The sequence below is a fragment of the Nerophis lumbriciformis genome, linkage group LG17 (genome assembly GCF_033978685.3).
Source record: "Nerophis lumbriciformis linkage group LG17, RoL_Nlum_v2.1, whole genome shotgun sequence".
Classification (NCBI taxonomy): domain Eukaryota; kingdom Metazoa; phylum Chordata; class Actinopteri; order Syngnathiformes; family Syngnathidae; genus Nerophis; species Nerophis lumbriciformis.
The window spans coordinates 8,117,501-8,141,617 of record NC_084564.2 but is presented as its reverse complement, the minus strand read 5'-3'; the positions used below and the strand labels follow the sequence as shown (position 1 = coordinate 8,141,617).

Here is a 24,117-nt window from a genome sequence, read left to right as displayed (position 1 = left end):
AAATTTATCGTAAAAAAATTCAGTGTGAAGAAAATTCAGTATAATGAAAATTCAGTGTTATGAAAATTCAGTGTAATTAACTTTTGTGTTTTAAAATTTATCGTAAAAAAATCAGTTTAATGAAAATTCAGTGTAAAAAATAAGTGTAGTGAAAATTCAGTGTAATGAAAATGTTGTGTTTTCAATATTTTTGTAAAAAGATTCAGTCTAATGAAAATTCAGTATAAAACAAAATTCAATCTAATGAAAATTCAGTGTAAAAAATTGGTGTAATGAAAATTCAGTATAATGAAAATTTTGTGTTTTAAAATTCATCATAAAAAAATTAAGTGTGAAGAAAATTCAGTATAATGAAAATTCAGTGTGATGAACATTTTGTTTTAAAATTTATCGTACAAAAATCAGTTTAATGAAAGTTCAGTGTAAAAAATAAATGTAATGAAAATTCAGTGTAATGAAAATGTTGTGTTTTCAAATTGTTTGTAAAAAGATTCAGTCTAATGAAAATTCAGTGTAAAAAAATTCAGTGTAATAAAAATGTTGTTTTAAAATTTATCGTAAAAGAAAATTCAGTATAATGAAAATTCAGTGTTATGAAAATTCAGTGTAATGAACATTTTGTTTTAAAATTTATCGTAAAAAAAATCAGTTTAATGAAAATTCAGTGTAAAAAATAAGTGTAGTGAAAATTCAGTGTAATGAAAATGTTGTGTTTTCAAATTTTTTGTAAAAAGATTCAGTCTAATGAAAATTCAGTATAAAAAAAAATTCAATGTAATGCAAATTCAATGTAAAAAATTGGTGTAATCAAAATTCAGTATAATGAAAATTCAGTATAATGAAAATTTTGTGTTTTAAAATTCATCATGAAAAAATTAAGTGTGAAGAAAATTCAGTATAATGAAAATTCAGTGTAATGAACATTTTGTTTTAAAATGTATCGTAAAAAAAATCAGTTTAATGAAAGTTCAGTGTAAAAAATAAGTGTAATGAAAATTCAGTGTAATGAAAATGTTGTTTTCAAATTGTTTGTAAAAAGATTCAGTCTAATGAAAATTCAGTGTAAAAAAATTCAGTATAATGAAAATTCTGTGTAAAATATAGGTGTAATGAAAATTCAATATAATGAAAATGTTGTTTTAAAATTTATCGTAAAAAAATTAAGTGTAATGAAAATTCAGTATAATGAAAATTCAATTTAATGAACATTTTGTGTTTTAAAATTTATCGTAAAAAAATTAAGTGTAATGAAAATTCAGTATAATGAAAATTCAGTGTAATGAACATTTTGTCTTTTAAAATTTATCGTAAAAAAATTCTGTGTAATTCCTGTTTTTATTATGAAATATTTTTTTGACACAGAATTTTATTTAACTGTATTTTTGTGTGTTTGAATTTTGCAATGAGATTTGTTTTTAACATCAAACTATGCTGACAATATCATTAAATACAACTTTGAGAGCAAAATGTGTGTGTTTAAACATTTTTGTTAAAGTACTGTTTAAAAATTCAGTGAAAAAAAATCAGTCAATAAAAATTCAATGTAAAAAGATTAAGTCTAATGAAAATTTTGTGTAAAGAAAATCTGTTAAAAAAATTATATGTAAGAAAATTAGTGTAATAGATTCTGTTTGATAAAAATTCAATGTAAAACAAAAACATTGCATAAAAAAATCAGTGTAGTGAAAATTCACCTGCAAACTTGACGCCTCTTTGGCTGGTTCTAAAACACGATTGATTGCTTCAGTCTTGATCGACAGGAAGTGGGTCTTGACTTTTGAAGCAACAAATATTTCTCCACTGAATTTTAAAACACTGTATTTTTAATCATTCAAACGCAAAAAAATCAGTTACATAAATGCGGTTTCAAAAAAAGCTTTTGTAATCCATATTTTACCACATGCCCCTCTCGGGATCGCGGGTGGGCAGGAGCCTATCCCAGGTGCACTCTGGCAGGTAGAAGGGTAATTAAGACACAAATGAACTTCCACATGTGAGTCATTTGGAAGATAAACAGAAATAAAACAGGCCGATCCTTTAACCTTTGACCCCACAATAAAGACAAACCACAGGAGATTTTTCACATTCTTTTTATGATTCAGCCCACATTTAGGATTACTCAATATAATTGGTCAAATGGGACACAAATAAATACATCTTTAAATATTTACAATTATCATTGGAATTAATGACATCAATGTGTTACTAAATTAATTAATTTCATTTAAAAGTACATTGAATTATTTAATTATTTCATGATTTAATTATTTTATTATTTAATGATATATTTCATGACTTAATGATTTATTGAATTAGGTCAGTTAAATAATTAAATGTGTTATTAATTAAATATAATTGGAATTGAATACATAAATGTGTTATTTAATGTGTAATCAGTGTATTTAATGTAAAAGTACATTCAAATAATTATTTTAATATTTCATTAAATATTCATTTCATTACTTCATGATTCAAATAAGTATTACTTAATTTATTTGTATATTTCATGACTTAATGGTTTGTTCAATTATTTCATAAATTTGCCGAGAGGGGCAAGCGGTAGAAAAATGGGATGGATGAACGTATTTAATCCATCAAAGTCAGTGGGCGGGGCTAACAGCTATCTCGTCCAATGATTGCTTTGGAATTTAGGAAGTCTTTAAAAACATGGCGGCGAAGGAGGATATACTCGTACTTTTTGGGAATATTTTAGACTTTATGGAGTTTGTGGAGGCAAGACCTGCTGACCCAGGATTGAATGTCGCAGTTCAAGTAGAGCAATTTATTGCAGTTGTCGGAGTTATTTCTGCACTTTCACACCAAGATATCGACCAGCACTCACCGCTTCTCAGACTAGTGCAAGTGCCGTGTAACCAAATAGCAAATTTAATTCATTATTGTGTGAATGTCCAACATTCACATATATAAGATTCTACACCAAAAATCATCAATTTATTATTATTATTATTATTATATAATTGTGTGACCAACATTCACACATACTGTATATACGATTCTACACCAAAAATATATATATTTATTATTATTATTATTATTATATACTTCTGTGAATGTCCAAACATTCACACAAATATAAGATTCTACACCAAAAAATAATCTATGTATTATTTTTATTATTATAATTATTATTATTATTATTATTATTATTACTACTACCATTCATATCTTCTCGGAGTATCAATATTTTCAAAAAGTTCCGGTTTTCCTGAAATTTCCAAATTTCCAGGAAATTTCCATTTAAATGAATGGATTTATTCACACAATGCCGTAAATTCTCTAAGTTGTGCGCCATTTTTACCCGATTCCGACATTTCACACACACTTCTCTTCCGATATATTGAACGCAAAACATTTTTTCCCAGTTGTCCCAGCATTTCCAGGAATTCCGAAAGGCCTATTCTCAATTCAAACTTTTACTATGTCAAAAAATGTTACCCGATTCGAAAAATTCCAACACCAACCCATTCATATCGTCTAGGACAATTGTGTTGGTATCAATATTCTCAAAAATTACCCAGTTTTCCTAAAATTCCCACATTTCCGTGAGATTCCCATTCAAATGAATGAACGTATTCATAGTTCTACATTACCATAAATTCTCAAAATTTTGCGTCACTTTTTACCCAATTCCGACTTTTCAACCTTTCACATACACTACTCTTCCGAGATCTCGAAAGCAAAATATTTTTCCTGGGTTTTCCTGGAATCTCCAGGAATTCCGAAATACCAATTCTCAATTCAAACTGTTACTACGTCAACATTTTTCAACCGATTCGGAAAATTCCAACACCATCCCATTCATATCTTCAAAGACAATTGCGCTAATAGCAATATATTCCCGGTTTTCTCGAAATGCCCAAATTTCCTAGAAATTTCCATTCAAATGAATGGATGTATTCATAGTTCTACAATACCCTAAATTCTCTAAGTTTTGCGCCATTTTTACCCGATTCCGACATTTCACACACACTTCTCTTCCGATATATTGAACGCAAAACATTTTTTCCCAGTTGTCCCAGCATTTCCAGGAATTCCGAAAGGCCTATTCTCAATTCAAACTTTTACTATGTCAAAAAATGTTACCCGATTCGAAAAATTCCAACACCAACCCATTCATATCATCTAGGACAATTGTGTTAGTATCAATATTCTCAAAAATTACCCAGTTTTCCTAAAATTCCCAAATTTCCGTGAAATCCCCATTCAAATGAATCAACGTATTCCTACTTCTACATTACCATAAATTCTCAAAATTTTGCGTCACTTTTTACCCAATTCCGACTTTTCAACCTTTCACACACACTACTCTTCCGAGATCTCGAAAGCAAAATATTTTTCCTGGGTTTTCCTGGAATCTCCAGGAATTCCGAAATACCAATTCTCAATTCAAACTGTTACTACGTCAACATTTTTCAACCGATTCGGAAAATTCCAACACCATCCCATTCATATCTTCAAAGACAATTGTGCTAATAGCAATATATTCCCGGTTTTCTCGAAATGCCCAAATTTCCTAGAAATTTCCATTCAAATGAATGGATGTATTCATAGTTCTACAATACCCTAAATTCTCTAAGTTTTGCGCCATTTTTACCCGATTCCGACATTTCACACACACTTCTCTTCCGATATATTGAACGCAAAACATTTTTTCCCAGTTGTCCCAGCATTTCCAGGAATTCCGAAAGGCCTATTCTCAATTCAAACTTTTACTATGTCAAAAAATGTTACCCGATTCGAAAAATTCCAACACCAACCCATTCATATCATCTAGGACAATTGTGTTAGTATCAATATTCTCAAAAATTACCCAGTTTTCCTAAAATTCCCACATTTCCGTGAAATTCCCATTCAAATGAATGGACGTATTCATAGTTCTAAATTACCATAAATTCTCAAAATTTTGCGTCACTTTTTACCCATTCCGACGTTTCAACCTTTCACACACACTACTCTTCCGAGATCTCGAAGGCAAAACATTTTTTCCGGGTTTTCCTGGAATCTCCAGGAATTCCGAAATACCAATTCTCAATTCAAACTGTTACTACGTCAACATTTTCAATATATTCCCGGTTTTCTCCAAATGCCCAAATTTCCAGGAAATTTCCATTCAAATGAATGGATGTATTCATAGTTCTACAATACCCTAAATTCTCTAAGTTTTGCGCCATTTTTACCCGATTCCGACATTTCACACACACTTCTCTTCTGATATATCGAACGCAAAACATTTTTCCCAGTTGTCCCAGCATTTCCAGGAATACCGAATGGCCTATTCTCAATTCAAACTTTTACTATGTCAAAATTTGTTACCCGATTGGAAAAATTCCAACACCAACCCATTCATATCATCTAGGACAATTGTGTTAGTATTAATATTTTCAAAAATTACCCCGTTTTCCTAAAATTCCCAAATTTCCGTGAGATTCCCATTCAAATGAATCGACGTATTCATAGTTCTAAATTACCATAAATTCTCAAAATTTTGCGTCACTTTTTACCCAATTCCGACTTTTCAACCTTTCACACACACTACTCTTCCGAGATCTCGAAAGCAAAATATTTTTCCTGGGTTTTCCTGGAATCTCCAGGAATTCCGAAATACCAATTCTCAATTCAAACTGTTACTACGTCAACATTTTTCAACCGATTCGAAAAATTCCAACACCAGCCCATTCATATCTTCTAAGACGATTGCGCTAATAGCAATATATTCCCGGTTTTCTCGGAATGCCCAAATTTCCTGGAAATTTCCATTCAAATGAATGCATGTATTCATAGTTCTACAATACCATAAATTCTCTAAGTTTTGCGCCATTTTTACCCGATTCCGACATTTCACACACACTTCTCTTCCTATATATCGAACGCAAAACATTTTTTCCCAGTTGTCCCAGCATTTCCAGGAATTCCGAAAGGCCTATTCTCAATTCAAACTTTTACTATGTCAACATTTTTTACCCGATTCGAAAAATTCCAACACCAACCCATTCATATCATCCAGGACATTTGTGTTAGTATCAATATTCTCAAAAATGACCGGTTTTCCTAAAATTCCCAAATTTCCGTGAAATCCCTATTCAAATGAATCGACGTATTCCTACTTCTACATTACCATAAATTCTCAAAATTTTGCGTCACTTTTTACCCAATTCCGACTTTTCAACCTTTCACACACACTACTCTTCCGAGATCTCGAAGGCAAAATATTTTTCCGGGTTTTCCTGGAATCTCCAGGAATTCCGAAATACCAATTCTCAATTCAAACTGTTACTACGTCAACATTTTTCAACCGATTCGAAAAATTCCAACACCAGCCCATTCATATCTTCTAAGACAATTGCGCTAATAGCAATATATTCCCGGTTTTCTCCAAATGCCCAAATTTCCAGGAAATTTCCATTCAAATGAATGGATGTATTCATAGTTCTACAATACCCTAAATTCTCTAAGTTTTGCGCCATTTTTACCCGATTCCGACATTTCACACACACTTTTCTTCCTATATATCGAACGCAAAACATTTTTTCCCAGTTGTCCCAGCATTTCCAGGAATTCCGAAAGGCCTATTCTCAATTCAAACTTTTACTATGTCAAAAAATGTTACCCGATTCGAAAAATTCCAACACCAACCCATTCATATCATCTAGGACAATTGTGTTAGTATCAATATTCTCAAAAATTACCCAGTTTTCCTAAAATTCCCAAATTTCCGTGAAATTCCCATTCAAATGAATGGACGTATTCATATATCTACATTACCATAAATTCTCAAAATTTTGCGTCACTTTTTACCCATTCCGACGTTTCAACCTTTCACACACACTACTCTTCCGAGATCTCGAAGGCAAAACATTTTTTCCGGGTTTTCCTGGAATCTCCAGGAATTCCGAAATACCAATTCTCAATTCAAACTGTTACTACGTCAACATTTTTCAACCGATTCGAAAAATTCCAACACCAGCCCATTCATATCTTCTAAGACAATTGCGCTAATAGCAATATATTCCCGGTTTTCTCCAAATGCCCACATTTCCAGGAAATTTCCATTCAAATGAATGGATGTATTCATAGTTCTACAATACCCTAAATTCTCTAAGTTTTGCGCCATTTTTACCCGATTCCGACATTTCACACACACTTCTCTTCCGATATATCGAACGCAAAACATTTTTTCCCAGTTGTCCCAGCATTTCCAGGAATTCCGAATGGCCTATTCTCAATTCAAACTTTTACCATGTCAAAATTTGTTACCCGATTGGAAAAATTCCAACACCAACCCATTCATATCATCTAGGACAATTGTGTTAGTATTAATATTTTCAAAAATTACCCCGTTTTCCTAAAATTCCCAAATTTCCGTGAGATTCCCATTCAAATGAATGGACGTATTCATAGTTCTACATTACCATAAATTCTCAAAATTTTGCGTCACTTTTTACCCAATTCCGACTTTTTAACCTTTCACACACACTACTCTTCCGAGATCTCGAAGGCAAAACATTTTTTCCGGGTTTTCCTGGAATCTCCAGGAATTCCGAAATACTAATTCTCAATTCAAACTGTTACTACGTCAACATTTTTCAACCGATTCGAAAAATTCCAACACCAGCCCATTCATATCTTCTAAGACAATTGCGCTAATAGCAACATATTCCCGGTTTTCTCCAAATGCCCAAATTTCCAGGAAATTTTCATTCAAATGAATGGATGTATTCATAGTTCTACAATAACCTAAATTCTCTAAGTTTTGCGCCATTTTTACCCGATTCCGACATTTCACACACACTTCTCTTCCGATATATTGAACGCAAAACATTTTTTCCCAGTTGTCCCAGCATTTCCAGGAATTCCGAAAGGCCTATTCTCAATTCAAACTTTTACTATGTCAAAAAATGTTACCCGATTCGAAAAATTCCAACACCAACCCATTCATATCATCTAGGACAATTGTGTTAGTATCAATATTTTCAAAAATTACCCCGTTTTCCTAAAATTCCCAAATTTCCGTGAAATTCCCATTCAAATGAATGGACGTATTCATAGTTCTACATTACCATAAATTCTCAAAATGTTGCGTCAATTTTTACCCATTCCGACGTTTCAACCTTTCACACACACTACTCTTCCGAGATCTCGAAGGCAAAACATTTTTTCCGGGTTTTCCTGGAATCTCCAGGAATTCCGAAATACCAATTCTCAATTCAAACTGTTACTACGTCAACATTTTTCAACCGATTCGAAAAATTCCAACACCAGCCCATTCATATCTTCTAAGACAATTGCGCTAATAGCAATATATTCCCGGTTTTCTCCAAATGCCCAAATTTCCAGGAAATTTCCATTCAAATGAATGGATGTATTCATAGTTCTACAATACCCTAAATTCTCTAAGTTTTGCGCCATTTTTACCCGATTCCGACATTTCACACACACTTCTCTTCTGATATATCGAACGCAAAACATTTTTCCCAGTTGTCCCAGCATTTCCAGGAATTCCGAATGGCCTATTCTCAATTCAAACTTTTACTATGTCAAAATTTGTTACCCGATTGGAAAAATTCCAACACCAACCCATTCATATCATCTAGGACAATTGTGTTAGTATTAATATTTTCAAAAATTACCCCGTTTTCCTAAAATTCCCAAATTTCCGTGAGATTCCCATTCAAATGAATCGACGTATTCATAGTTCTAAATTACCATAAATTCTCAAAATTGTGCGTCACTTTTTACCCAATTCCGACTTTTCAACCTTTCACACACACTACTCTTCCGAGATCTCGAAAGCAAAATATTTTTCCTGGGTTTTCCTGGAATCTCCAGGAATTCCGAAATACCAATTCTCAATTCAAACTGTTACTACGTCAACATTTTTCAACCGATTCGAAAAATTCCAACACCAGCCCATTCATATCTTCTAAGACGATTGCGCTAATAGCAATATATTCCCGGTTTTCTCGGAATGCCCAAATTTCCTGGAAATTTCCATTCAAATGAATGCATGTATTCATAGTTCTACAATACCATAAATTCTCTAAGTTTTGCGCCATTTTTACCCGATTCCGACATTTCACACACACTTCTCTTCCTATATATCGAACGCAAAACATTTTTTCCCAGTTGTCCCAGCATTTCCAGGAATTCCGAAAGGCCTATTCTCAATTCAAACTTTTACTATGTCAACATTTTTTACCCGATTCGAAAAATTCCAACACCAACCCATTCATACATCCAGGACATTTGTGTTAGTATCAATATTCTCAAAAATGACCGGTTTTCCTAAAATTCCCAAATTTCCGTGAAATCCCTATTCAAATGAATCGACGTATTCCTACTTCTACATTACCATAAATTCTCAAAATTTTGCGTCACTTTTTACCCAATTCCGACTTTTCAACCTTTCACACGCACACTACTCTTCCAAGATCTCGAAGGCAAAACATTTTTTCCGGATTTTCCTGGAATCTCCAGGAATTCCGAAATACCAATTCTCAATTCAAACTGTTACTACATCAACATTTTTCAACTGATTCGAAAAATTCCAACACCAGCCCATTCATATCTTCTAAGACAAATGTGCTAATAGCAATATATTCCCGGTTTTCTCGAAATGCCCAAATTTCCAGGAAATTTCCATTCAAATGAATGGATGTATTCATAGTTCTACAATACCCTAAATTCTCTAAGTTTTGCGCCATTTTTACCCGATTCCGACATTTCACACACACTTCTCTTCCTATATATCGAACGCAAAACATTTTTTCCCAGTTATCCCAGCATTTCCAGGAATTCCGAAAGGCCTATTCTCAATTCAAACTTTTACTATGTCAACATTTTTTACCCGATTCGAAAAATTCCAACACCAACCCATTCATATCATCCAGGACATTTGTGTTAGTATCAATATTCTCAAAAATGACCGGTTTTCCTAAAATTCCCAAATTTCCGTGAAATCCCTATTCAAATGAATCGACGTATTCCTACTTCTACATTACCATAAATTCTCAAAATTTTGCGTCACTTTCTACCCAATTCCGACTTTTCAACCTTTCACACACACTACTCTTCCGAGATCTCAAAAGCAAAATATTTTTCCTGGGTTTTCCTGGAATCTCCAGGAATTCCGAAATACCAATTCTCAATTCAAACTGTTACTACGTCAACATTTTTCAACCGATTCGAAAAATTCCAACACCAGCCCATTCATATCTCTAAGACGATTGTGCTAATAGCCATATATTCCCGGTTTTCTCGAAATGCCCAAATTTCCTGGAAATTTCCATTCAAATGAATGCATGTATTCATAGTTCTACAATACCCTAAATTCTCAAAATTTGGCGCCATTTTTTGACCCGATTCCAAAATTTTCAACCATCCACCAACACTACTTTTCAAAGATCTCACAGGCAAACCTTCCCCCAAATTCACGGTTTTCCCGGAATTTCCCGGAATTTTCTCCCCATTGACAAGGAATGGGCATTATACAAAACTCTCCATAGCCCACATTTCTCATCCGATTTGAACCGTTCCACACACTCCGCTCACCCTGGACATTCAAGCCAGCATGTTTCTCGGTTTTGAAAATTCCCTGATTACCTGGAATACCAGGATTTTCCCCCATTAAAAAAATTAATGGACAATTTACAAAACTCTCCATTTCCCGCATATCTCATCTCTAAATAATTCAATAATCACATGGTTAAATAATTACTTAAATTATGACAATTTATTAAATAACACATTTGTGTATTTATTCCAAGTATAATGACTTAATGACACATGTAAGTAATTATTTAATGATGTATATATTTATTTAATTTTCTTCCATCGAAGCCTCCATAAGTCTGAGGAAATAACACTGAGTAAAAGTAAACATGGTGTGACGTCAAGTTTCAGGAATGTGATCTTTTCTCCTGTTTGCTGAGGGAAGGTGGAGGATAGCGGTCACATGACATCACATGTGACGTGCCCCATGAATAATTGCTGAAATGTTGACCTTTGTGGCCTCTCCATGTCGGTGTAGCAGCTTTGACAATAACCCTTGCTGCTGCTTCTTGTGTCTTCCCAGGTGTCCATCCTGGGCTCCAAGAGGAGCATGAACATCGGCATTTTCCTCAAGCAGTTTAGGCGGTGAGTGTCTCACGCGTGTCTGGGCAGGTCTCCTCCACTTGGAACTCTGCAGGAGCCATGAGAAATATGCTGCCCGAGGCTACTTATCCTACACACTAATACACATGTTGTTGACACTTTCAGCAGACGTCAGACAATTCCATTTTCAATGATCTTTAAAAAGTATTTTAGTTTGGCTAAAACTCTCAGGCACGTTGAATCTAGACACTTAGACGTTAGTTAAAAAAAAATATAAATACAATTATGAGTGGGGCCTTTCTGGATCCCTAAGAATTTTAGTGAGACTTTAAAACAATAAAAATAAAAACTGTCATTGCTCAAAAAAAAAGATAAATTAAAATCAATATTATCCTAATTAATGCTCCAAGATCTTATTCGCCTTTGAAAATATTTTAGGGAAATGATTGCATGTTTTGTGTGTTTGCCGTATTAAAAAACAAAGTTTTCTTTGACAAAAAGTGTGTAAAACAAACCAAAAATAAATACTTTTCATCGACGGATAGATCAGAAGTTGATCTCAGACTTTTTTCACTAAGTACCACCTGATAAACAACTTAACTCTCCAAGTACCACCATAATGGCCCATCAATAAAATACAGTAGCGTAGTAGGCCTAAGTGTTCATTTAAAAACAAGGCATAGGTTTTATTTAACAAGTATATTTAAAGGGGAACATTATCACAATTTCAGAAGGGTTAAAACCATTAAAAATCAGTTCCCAGTGGCTTATTTTATTTTTCGAAGTTTTTTTCAAAATTTTACCCATCACGCAATATCCCTAAAAAAAAAGCTTCAAAGTGCCTGATTTTAACCATCGTTATATACACCCGTCCATTTTCCTGTGACGTCACATATTGATGCCAATACAAACAAATATGGCGGATAGAACAGCAAGGTAGCGACATTAGCTCGGATTCAGACTCGGATTTCAGCGGCTTAAGCGAAATTGAAGAAGACACTGAAGCTATTGAGCCATATCGGTTTGAACCGTATGCAAGCGAAACCGACGAAAATGACACGACAGCCAGCGACACGGGAGAAAGCGAGGACGAATTCGGCGATCGCCTTCTAACCAACGATTGGTATGTGTTTGTTTTTAAGTTGTGCAATGTTTTTAAGCTAAATTATTGGTAAACACAGTTTATGTATAATAATTTACATAAAACCGCGAGTAATGAATAAAGTTTTCATCAATTAATATATTCTGTAGACATACCCTCATCCGCTCTCTTTTCCTGAAAGCTGATCTGTCCAGTTTTGGAGTTGATGTCAGCAAGCCAGGGAAGCTAGGGTCGATATTCTTCTCTTGATCATCTTCGGTGGCATAAGGGACGGTGTGAGCCAAGACATCCAGGGGGTTTAGCTCGCTCGTCTGCGGGAACAAACTGCCGCCATTGCTTGCCGTGCTACCGAGGTCCCGTGTCCCTGAATAGCTCACACACTCCGGCAGATTCAATGGGGGTCTGGCGGCAGATTTCTTTGACTTTATCGTATTTTTGCCCAATGTAAGATTACACACAGTTTGAACAGTCACACTGTGTTTGAATATTTAATCAAGGGATTTTTATGGCGTACCACTAGATAGAGCCTGCGTACCACAGTTTGAGAATCTAGACACTTAAGCGTTAGTTTAAAAAAAAAATGCATGAGTGGGGCTTTTCTGGATGCCTAAGAATTTTAGTGGGACTTAAGAAAAAACTGTCATTGCTCAAAAAAATCATAAATTAAAACCAATGTTGTTATGAATTATTGTCCTAATTAATGTTCCAGGAACTTATTCCTCTTTGAACATATTTTTAGGGAAATTATTGCATATTTTGTGTGTTTGCCTTATTAAAAAACAAAGTTTTCTTTGACAAAAAGTGCATAAAACAAACAAAAAAAAATTAAATAAATACTTAAAATCGATGAATAGACCTGAAGTTGATCTAAATCAGTGGTTCTCACACTTTTTTTTCCCCCCACCAAGTAGCACCTCAGAAAAAACTTAACCACAATAAGGACCCATCAGTAAAATACAGTAACGTAGTAGGTCTAAGTATTCATTAAAAGCAAGGCAGAGGTTTTATTTAACAAGTATATTTAATATGTTTGCCAACTGTAGCATTACACACAATGTGAACAGTTATAATGTGTTTGAATATTTATGGCGTACCACTAGATCAGGCCTGGGCAATTATTTTGACTCGGGGGGGCCAAATTTAGAGAAAAAAATGTGTCTGGGGGCCGGTTTATCTATATTTAAGAACACTAATACAGACCGCCTGAAAAAACGGAACGGCATTTTTTTTTTTTAATTTACTGAATGAGACACCCAGAATGTACATGAAATTAAAGAATGTGGGATTTACAATATTAACTATGAAGGATAAAACACTGAATATTGACAACATATAAACGTCACACCCACTCTCCATCCACATATTTTACAATCAAGCGAAACGCAACAAAAATTCAACAAACACAGCAAAATATGGACGCAAAGGGTAAAAAAAAAAAACCACCTACAATATGATATATGTGATACATCACTAAGCTTTAGAACTTTGTTGTAAAAATCTTCTTCCACGTCTGTCCCTGACAACCACATTTCAGGCTCTGGAAACACTCTGTGGAAACGCCCCCCACCCACACTGCTTGGTGCCTCGTCTGAGCTGCTGTGACTTAGATGACCATAGTAACTAATTAGATTATCATAGCAACTAATTAGATTATCATAGTAACTACCGTATTTTTCGGAGTATAAGTCGCACCAGCCGAAAATGCATAATAAAGAAGAAAAAAAACATATATAAGGGGATGAGGGGATCTGGTTTGGTGGCTGCAGGATTAGGTCTCTGCTATTAGTAGATGATGTGGTCCTGATGGCTTCCTCCGGCCAAGATCTTCAGCTCTCACTGGATCGGTTCGCAGCCGAGTGTGAAGCGACTGGGATGGGAATCAGCACCTCCAAGTCCGAGTCCATGGTTCTCTCCCGGAAAAGGGTGGAGTGCCATCTCCGGGTTGGGGAGGAGATCTTGCCCCAAGTGGAGGAGTTCAAGTACCTCGGAGTCTTGTTCACGAGTGGGGGAAGAGTGGATCGTGAGATCGACAGGCGGATCGGTGCGGCGTCTTCAGTAATGCGGACGCTGTATCGATCCGTTGTGGTGAAGAAGCTCTCGATTTATCGGTCGATCTACGTTCCCATCCTCACCTATGGTCATGAGCTTTGGGTCATGACCGAAAGGACAAGATCACGGGTACAAGCGGCCGAAATGAGTTTCCTCCGCCGAGTGGCGGGGCTCTCCCTTAGAGATAGGGTGAGAAGCTCTGTCATTCGGGGGGAGCTCAAAGTAAAGCCGCTGCTCCTCCACATCGAGAGGAGCCAGATGAGGTGGTTCGGGCATCTGGTCAGGATGCCACCCGAACGCCTCCCTAGGAAGGTGTTTCGGGCACGTCCGACCGGTAGGAGGCCACGGGGAAGACCCAGGACACGCTGGGAAGACTATCTCTCCCGGCTAGCCTGGGAACGCCTCGGGATCCCCCGGGAGGAGCTGGACGAAGTGGCTGGGGAAAGGGAAGTCTGGGCTTCCCTGCTTAAGCTGCTGCCCCCGCGACCCGACCTCGGATAAGCGGAAGAAGATGGATGGATGGATATAAGTCGCACTGACTTTCATATTTCATTTTTTGGGGAAATGTATTTGATAAAAGCCAACACCAAGAATAGACATTTGAAAGGCAATTTAAAATAAAGAAAGAATAGTGAACAACAGGCTGAATAAGTGTACGTTATATGAGGCATAAATAACCAACTGGTATGTTAACGTAACATATTATGTTAAGAGTCATTCAAATAACTATAACATATAGAACATGCTATACGTTTACCAAACAATCTGTCACTCCTTATCGCTAAATCCCATGAAATCTTATACGTCTAGTCTCTTACGTGAATGAGCTAAATAATATTATTTGATATTTTACGCTAATGTGTTAATAATTTCACATATAAATCGCTCCTGGTATAAGTCGCAACCCCGGCCAAACATGAAAAAAACTGCGACTTATAGTCCGAAAAATACTAGTACATCATGCAAAATCGCAGATTCCAACCATTGAAATACTTTGTATTAGGGATGTCTGATAATGGCTTTTTGTCGATATCCAATATTCCAATATTGTCCAACTCTTTAATTACTGATACCGATATCAACCGATACTGATATATACAGTCGTGGAATTAACACATTATTATGCCTAATTTGGACAACCAGGTATGGTGAAGATAAAGTCCTTTTTTTTTTTTAAATAATATAAATCAATTAAAAACATTTTCTTGAATAAAAAAGAAAGTAAAACAATATAAAAACAGTTACATTGAAACTAGTAATTAATGAAAATGAGTAAAATTAACTGTTAAAAGTTAGTACTATTAGTGGACCAGCAGCACGCACAATCATGTGTGCTTACGGACTGTATCCCTTGCAGACTGTATTGATATATATTGATATATAATGTAGGAACCACAATATTAATAACAGAAAGAAACAACCCTTTTGTGTGAATGAGTGTGATTGGGGGATGTTTTTTGGGTTGGTGCACTAATTGTAAGTGTATCTTGTGTTTTTTATGTTAATTTAATAAAAAATAAAAAAAATAAAAAAGCGATACCGGTTAATAAAAAAAACGATACTGATAATTTCCGATATTACATTTTAAAGCATTTATCGGCCGATATTAGCGGACATCTCTACTTTGTGTAGTTGAAGACTTACGGTCATTAGAAAACATGACTGCACATCATAATGGCAGCTACACTTTCCATCTTAAAGATCTAAAAAAAAAAAATTGGGGGGGAATGTCCGGCGGGCCAGATTGAAAAGCTTAACGGGCCTTAATTTGCCCAGGTCTGCACTAGATGGAGCCTGCGTACCACAGTTTGAGAATCACTCATCCAGAATCAAGAATCTGAGTGAGAATTGGAAATTTAAAAAAACTGTCATTGCTCAAAAAAAAAGATCAATTAAAATCAATGTTGTTATGAATTATTGTCCTAATTAATGTTCCAAGAACTTATTCCCCTTTGAAAATATTTTAGGGAAACTATTGTATATTTTGTGTGTGTTCCGTATTAAAAACAGGGTTTAAAAAATAACTTTGTATGGACCTGAAGTTGATGCAGAGATTTGACTAAAAAAAACAATATGACTTGTTTTTAACATTTTTATGACTGAGACCATTCTGGGTCCCTGGCATACTTGCCAACCCTCCCGGATTTTCCGGGAGACTTCCGAAATTCAGCGCCTCTCCCGAAAACCTCCCGGGACACATTTTCTCCCGAAAATCTCCCGAAATTCAGGCGGTCTCAGGTCCATGCGGACCTGAGTCCGCTTTCCCACAATATAAACAGCGTACCTGCCCAATCACGTTATAACTGTAGAATGATGGAGAGCGAGTTCTTGGTTTCTTATGTGGGTTTATTGTTAGGCAGTTTCATTAACGTCCTCCCAGCGCAACAACAACACACAACAACAGCAGTCAACGTTTTCGTCTACCGTAAAGCAGTTCGTCTGCCGTAAACAGCAATGTTGTGACACTCTTAAAAAGGACAATACTGCCATCTAGTGCATTTGATAAAAGCACTTTTGTGCGTGCCACAAAGCAATGCATCATCAGAGAGGGTGTTCAGCATGGTTAGAAAAATAGTGACAGAGAATAGAACAAGGATGGACAATTCAACCCTTAACTCAACAATGAGTAGATGAGTGTTATGTGTGTGTATATGTGTAAATAAATGAACACTGAAATTGAAATATTTATTTTATATATGTATATATATATACATATATATATATATAATAAAAGAAATATATATTTATAGCTAGAATTCACTGAAAGTCAAGAGTATTTCTTGTATGTATATATATATATATATATATATGAAATACTTGACTTGGTGAATTGTAGCTGTAAATATACTCCTCCCCTCTTAACCACGCCCCCAACCACGCCCCCCGCCCCCTCCCGAAATCGTAGGTCTCAAGGTTGGCAAGTATGGTCCCTGGGACCAAACTTGAGGGGAGCTAAAGGTTAAAAAACATACATTTATTACAAAGGAAAAATATCCAAATGGCCCTCGCACGTTTCAGTGTTGTCCAGCATTTTACTGTGGATCTCTGCTTGCTAACCCCACCCGAGTGGGATCCTCCGTCCTTCCTCAGGCCGGTGGCGGACATGATTGATGACATCAGAGCAGGAAGTGGACTGGCGTTCGGCTGCGGGAAACTGCGAGAGTTATTGAAACTGCTGCCGGAGGAGGAAGAGGTAACTCTTCCACTGGTGTAGATTGGAACTTAGTTCACCCTTTATAACCATCAATCAAATCAATCAAAGTTTACTTATATAGCCCTAAATCATGAGTGTCTCAAAGGGCTGCACAAGCCACAACCACATCCTGGGCTCAGATCCCACATCAGGGCAAGGAAAAACTCACCCCAATAGGATGACAATGAGAAACCTTGGAGGGGACTGCAGATGTGAGGACCAGATATATACTTTATTCATCTCCAAGGAGACCTCAGTAAATAAGACGTGATACAAGACTTGTTGGTAGAACATAGTAAGGGTAGTCTTATGATTGGTTATAAACAGTTAGTTAACAATGTTAGTTCATTCTGATTCCAACGGTTTGTTTGTTTTTCTTCCTCCTGGCAGGTCAAACAGCTGCTGGACTTCAAGGGCGACCAATCAGCTCTCCCTGATGCTGACCTCTTCATGCTGATGCTGGTCCAGATCCCCAGGTGAGAACCTGGGCTTCTCCCAGTCCTCTTGCTTTTTCCATGGATTACAACTGTCTCTGTGTGTGTGTGTGTGTGTGTGTGTGTGTGTGTGTGTGTGTGTGTGTGTGTGTGTGTGTGTGTGTGTGTGTGTGTGTGTGTGTGTGTGTGTGTGTGTGTGTGTGTGTGTGTGTGTGTGTCTCTGCAGTTATGAGGAACGTGTCAGCAGCTTGGTCCTCAAAGAAGAGTTCTTGCCCTTCATGACTGAAATGAGAGGATTCATTGACACCTTGAAAGCTGCTGGGAATGGTACTACTGAGTATTTTGTTTCATAGTACTGTGAATGGTACTACTGTGTATTTTAAATGGTACTACTGTGAAATTTTGAAGGGTATTACTGCGTATTTTGAATGGTACTACTGAGTATTTTGTTTCATAGTACTGTGAATGGTACTACCGTGTATTTTAAATGGTACTACTGTGAAATTTTGAAGGGTATTACTGCGTATTTTGAATGGTACTACTGAGTATTTTGTTTCATAGTACTGTGAATGGTACTACTGTGTATTTTAAATGGTACTACTGTGAAATTTTGAAGGGTATTACTGTGTATTTTGAATGGTACTACTGAGTATTTTGAATGGTACTACTGTGTATTTTTAAGGGTACTACTGTGTATTTTGAATGGTACTTCTGTGTATTTTCTTTCATAGTACTGTGAATGGTACTACTGTGTATTTTGAAGGGTATTACTGTGTATTTTGAATGGTACTACTGAGTATTTTGAATGGTACTACTGTGTATTTTGAAGGGTACTACTGTGTATTTTGAATGGTACTACTGTGTATTTTTAAGGTTACTACTGTGTATTTTGAAGGGTATTACTGTGTATTTTGAATGGTACTACTGAGTATTTTGAAGGGTACTACTGTGTATTTTGAAGGGTACTACTGTGTATTTTGAATGGTACTACTGTGTATTTTGAAGGGTATTACTGTGTATTTTGAAGGGTATTACTGTGTATTTTGAATGGTACTACTGTGTATTTTGAAAGGTAGTACTATATATTTTGAATGGTACTACTATATATTTTGAATGGTACTACTATGTATTTTGAATGGTACTACTGTGTATTTTGAAAGGTACTACTGTGTATTTTGAATGTACTACTATGTATTTTGAAGGGTACGACTATGTATTTTGAATGGTACGACTATGTATTTTGAATGGTACTACTGTGTATTTTGAAAGGTACTACTGTGCATTTTGAATGGTACTACTATGTATTTTGAAGGGTACTACTATGTATTTTGAATGGTACTACTGTGTATTTTGAAAGGTACTTCTATGTATTTTGAATGGTACTACTATGTATTTTAAAAGGTACTTCTGTGTATTTTGAATGGTACTACTATGTATTTTGAATGGTACTAATGTGTATTTTTAAGAGTACTACTGTGTATTTTCTTTCATAGTACTGGGAATGGTACCACTGTGTATTTTGAAGGGTACTACTGTGCATTTTGAAGGTTACTACTGTGTATTTTGAATGGTAGTACTGTGTATTTTTAAGGGTACTATTGTGTAATTTGAAGGGTACTACTGTGTTTTTTGAATGATACTACTGTGTATTTTGAAGGGTACCACTGTGTATTTTGAATGATACTACTGTGTAATTTGAATGATACTACTGTGTAATTTGAAGGGTACTACTGTGTATTTTGAATGATACTACTGTGTAATTTGAAGGGTACTAATGTGTATTTTGAGTGATACTACTGTGTATTTTGAATGGTAGTACTGTGCATTTTTAAGGGTACTACTGTGTATTTTGTTTCATAGTACTGGGAATGGTACTACTGTGTATTTTGAAGGGTACTACTGTGTATTTTGAATGGTTCTACTGTGTATTTTGAAGGGTACCACTGTGTATTTTGAATGATACTACTGTGTATTTTGAATGATACTACTGTGTAATTTGAATGGTACTACGGTGTATTTTGAATTATACTACTGCGTAATTTGAAGGGTACTACTGTGTATTTTGAATGATACTACTGTGTAATTTGAAGGGTACTAATGTGTATTTTGAATGATACTACTGTGTAATTTGAAGGGTACTACTGTGTATTTTGAATGATACTATGGTGTATTTTGAATGGTACTACTGTGTAATTTGAAGGGTACTACTGTGTATTTTGAATGATACTACTGTGTAATTTGAAGGGTACTACTGTGTATTTTGAATGATACTACTGTGTAATTTGAAGGGTACTAATGTGTAATTTGAAGGGTACTACTGTGTATTTGAAGGGTACCACTGTGTATTTTGAATGATACTACTGTGTATTTTGAATGGTACTACTGTGTAATTTGAAGGGTACTACTGTGTATTTTGAATGATACTACTGTGTATTTTGAATGATACTACTGTGCATTTTTAAGGGTACTACTGTGTATTTTGTTTCATAGTACTGGGAATGGTACTACTGTGTATTTTGAAGGGTACTACTGTGTATTTTGAATGGTTCTACTGTGTATTTTGAATGATACTACTGTGTATTTTGAATGATACTACTGTGTATTTTGAATGATACTACTGTGTAATTTGAATGGTACTACGGTGTATTTTGAATTATACTACTGTGTAATTTGAAGGGTGCTACTGTGTATTTTGAATGATACTACTGTGTAATTTTAAGGGTACTAATGTGTATTTTGAATGATACTACTGTGTAATTTTAAGGGTACTAATGTGTATTTTGAATGATACTACTGTGTAATTTGAAGGGTACTACTGTGTATTTTGAATGATACTACTGTGTAATTTCAATGGTGCTACTGTGTATTTTGAATGGTGCTACTGTGTAATTTGAAGGGTACTACTGTGTATTTTGAATGATACTACTGTGTATTTTGAAGGATACTACTTTGTATTTTGAATGATACTACTGTGTAATTTGAAGGATACTACTTTGTATTTTGAATGATACTACTGTGTAATTTGAATGGTGCTACTGTGTATTTTGAATGATACTACTGTGTATTTTGAAGGGTACTACTGCGTCTTTTGAATGATACTACTGTGTAATTTGAAGGGCACTACTGTGTATTTTAAGGGTACTACTGCGTATTTTGAATGATATTACTGTGTAATTTGAAGGGTACTACTGTGTATTTTGAAGTGTACTACAGTGTATTTTCTTTCACAGTACTGTGTTTGTTGTTTTAGAGTTGTTGGAGTGTGACAGTCTGCACTCGGTCATCCGTCTGGTTCTGAAGATGGGGAACTACATGAATGCGGTGAGTGTGACTCTGTGATTGGCATCGATGAGTGTGGCTCTGTGATTGACAGCTGCCATGTCTGAGTTCTTGCCCTAACCCACAGGGAGGATACGCCGGCAGCGCGGTGGGCTTCCGGATGGCCTCGCTGCTCAAGTTGGTGGACACCAAAGCCAACAAGCCCGGCATGAACCTGATGCACTACGTGGTGATGGTGAGAGGACTCGCTCTCTTCCTGACCTGCGCCATCTGACCTGGACTCTGTTGTCTCACAGCAAGCCCAGAACGTAGACACGGATCTGCTGAACTTTCCGGACCAACTCCAGCACATGAGAGCTGCTGCAAGGTCAATTGTTTCATTGTTATTCACAATCTTTATGTGGGACAAAAACTGATGTTTTTCTTTTTTTTTATGCATTCTAACTCGTAAAATATAGCAGTGTTGTTATTATAAGTGCTAACGCAGAGGAACTACTTTTAGCGGTGCAGTGATCACAAGGAGCAAACAAGCTTATGCTGCTTTATTGACATATTGAGCTGGCTCATTTCATTTGGGATTTAATCACGGTTAAACTGAGGATCAGTTTCTCCTACATTACTTCTTGAAACTTTTCAGGACAACTTTTCAATGTCAGCCTAATCTTGTCTTTTTTGTTTTGCATTCTAACTCGTAAAATATGGCATGTACAAGGTGGCTAACAGTGCAGAAAAGCTGAGTCATCTACGTCGCCCACAGAGCCCTCTTAAAAAAAAAACATCCGAAAAGCGCTGACAATACTTCATGACCTGAATATTAACAAGTATTAGCAGTATTATTATGAGTGCTAACGCAGAGGAACTACTTTTAGCGGCGCAGTGGTCACTGGGAACAAACTCGCTTATGCTGCTAAGGTGCTACCCCAAAAAGTACGCTTAAAAAAACATCCTCATCTCAGACCGTGATCTTGTGGCCCCCTACTGGTTGTGTACCTGAACACCTGCAGTTATTGTTTATGCCGCTTCAAAGTATCAGTATTTTTAGAATAGTTGATCTGTAAAGAAAAAGTAATAAATAACCGTAGTGGCCTCTGCGGTGTTCTATGCCATGGTCCGCTGGGGTGGTCATGAACAGGAACAGACTTAATAACGGGGTTCAGAGAGCTGACTCCGTCATAGGCTGCCCACTAGCTCTTTTATAGTTTTCTCTCCTAAAATAAAACTTTTTATTTATCTGTATTTTTTCTTTTGTATAATTTGTCCTTCTATAAATAGTTTAGAACAGTGACTCTAAATAACCGTGATATGAAATTCTTATATTGTTACACACGTCATTAAAATATGTATTGACACCTGGAAGATAGAGAAGACTTACAGTATGGAGACATTTTACCTTTGCAAGGTAGACAACAAGACACGTTTTTCTCCGGGTTTCTCATCTTGAAGCGCCGTCTGCAGGCGAATCATCGGGACATTACGCAACAGGAAGTAGTCCTAAACTAATATTTCCAAATGACTCACACAGTATTGACTTACTGTTACTATTAAAGACAGTAGAGCAGGAGCAAGACTGCTTACTCTACCACTACTTGTGTTCTACACCATGGAGGTGTTTATCCGCCAATCTGGAATAAAACTGGTTTGTTTCTTCATGTGAACATTTAGTCATGTAGTATTAAACATAAAAAATAAAAAATGCTTAATTTCAGCTAAAATAATAACACAATTGTGGAAGTCGCTTCCACTATTATACACAGCACAAGAGCCAATCTTGCCGTTTTTAACAATGTTTTAATGTCCATAGAATTTCTCACACTTTTCTCTCCAGCAGGACGTGACTTTTCAGCCACACCCGTATCCTCTTCCCTCCTGCTCCCGGCCGCTTACTGTTAAAGACAACACATGATTAGATTAACACGTACCACCTGTGAAATCTAATCACCTGCCAGCTGTGTCTCGCCGTCAGCACACGCCCCCGCCCCTATCCGATGGTGCTCGTCCTCAGCACCATAGACAGAGGCGGTGACCTTTGCTCCTGCAAGCGCGCTGGCCACACCTCCCTCCACAACAATATTTAGTGTGAAATGTAATTATTGAAATATTCATGGCGTGCAAGTCTTGCTCTGCAATAATAATTACCGTATTTTTCGGAGTATAAGTCGCTCCGGAGTATAAGTCGCACCGGCCGAAAATGCATAATAAAGAAGGAAAAAAACATATATAAGTCACATTTTTGGGGGAAATTTATTTGATGAAAGCTAACACCAATAATAATAATAATAATAATAATAACTGGGATTTATAGAGCGCTTTTCTAAGTACCCAAAGTCACTTTACATGTAGAACCCATCATTCGTTCACACCTGGTGGTGGTAAGCTACTTTCATAGCCACAGCTGCCCTGGGGTAGACTGACGGAAGCGTGGCTGCAATTTGCGCCAACGGCCCCTCCGACCACCACCTGTCATTCATCATTCAATTCACCGGTGTGAGTGGCACCGGGGGCAAAGGGTGAAGTGTCCCGCCCAAGGACACAACGGCAGCGATTTTTGGATGGTAAGAGGCGGGGAGCGAACCTGCAACCCTCAGGTTTCTGGCACGGTTGCTCTACCCACCACGCCATGCCGCCCCAATAATAAACATTTGAAAGGCAATTTAAAATAAATAAGGAATAGTGAACAACAGGCTAAATAAGTGTACGTTATATGAGGCATAAATAACCAACTGAGAACGTGCCTGGTATGTTAACGTTTACCAAACAATCTGTCACTCCTAATCGCTAAATCCCATGAAATCTTATACGTCTAGTCTCTTACGTGAATGAGCTAAATAATATTATTTGATATTTTACAGTAATGTGTTAATAATTTCACACATAAGTCGCTCCTGAGTATAAGTCGCACCCGCACCGGCCAAACTATGAAAAAAACTGCGACATATAGTCCGAAAAAT

The 24,117-nt window shown here is 36.2% G+C and overlaps 1 protein-coding gene across 1 annotated transcript in view; it reads left to right on the top strand.

The window, feature by feature from the left end:
• LOC133614429 (FH2 domain-containing protein 1-like) overlaps window positions 1-24,117 on the top strand; it is a 43,908-nt gene that overhangs the window by 12,644 nt on the left and 7,147 nt on the right. The window contains exons 4-10 of the mRNA XM_061972372.1: window positions 11,093-11,154; window positions 17,354-17,456; window positions 17,847-17,932; window positions 18,117-18,217; window positions 21,141-21,211; window positions 21,297-21,404; window positions 21,466-21,536. Coding sequence (XP_061828356.1) covers window positions 11,093-11,154; window positions 17,354-17,456; window positions 17,847-17,932; window positions 18,117-18,217; window positions 21,141-21,211; window positions 21,297-21,404; window positions 21,466-21,536 — 602 coding nt within the window. The remainder of the gene's footprint in view (window positions 1-11,092; window positions 11,155-17,353; window positions 17,457-17,846; window positions 17,933-18,116; window positions 18,218-21,140; window positions 21,212-21,296; window positions 21,405-21,465; window positions 21,537-24,117) is intronic.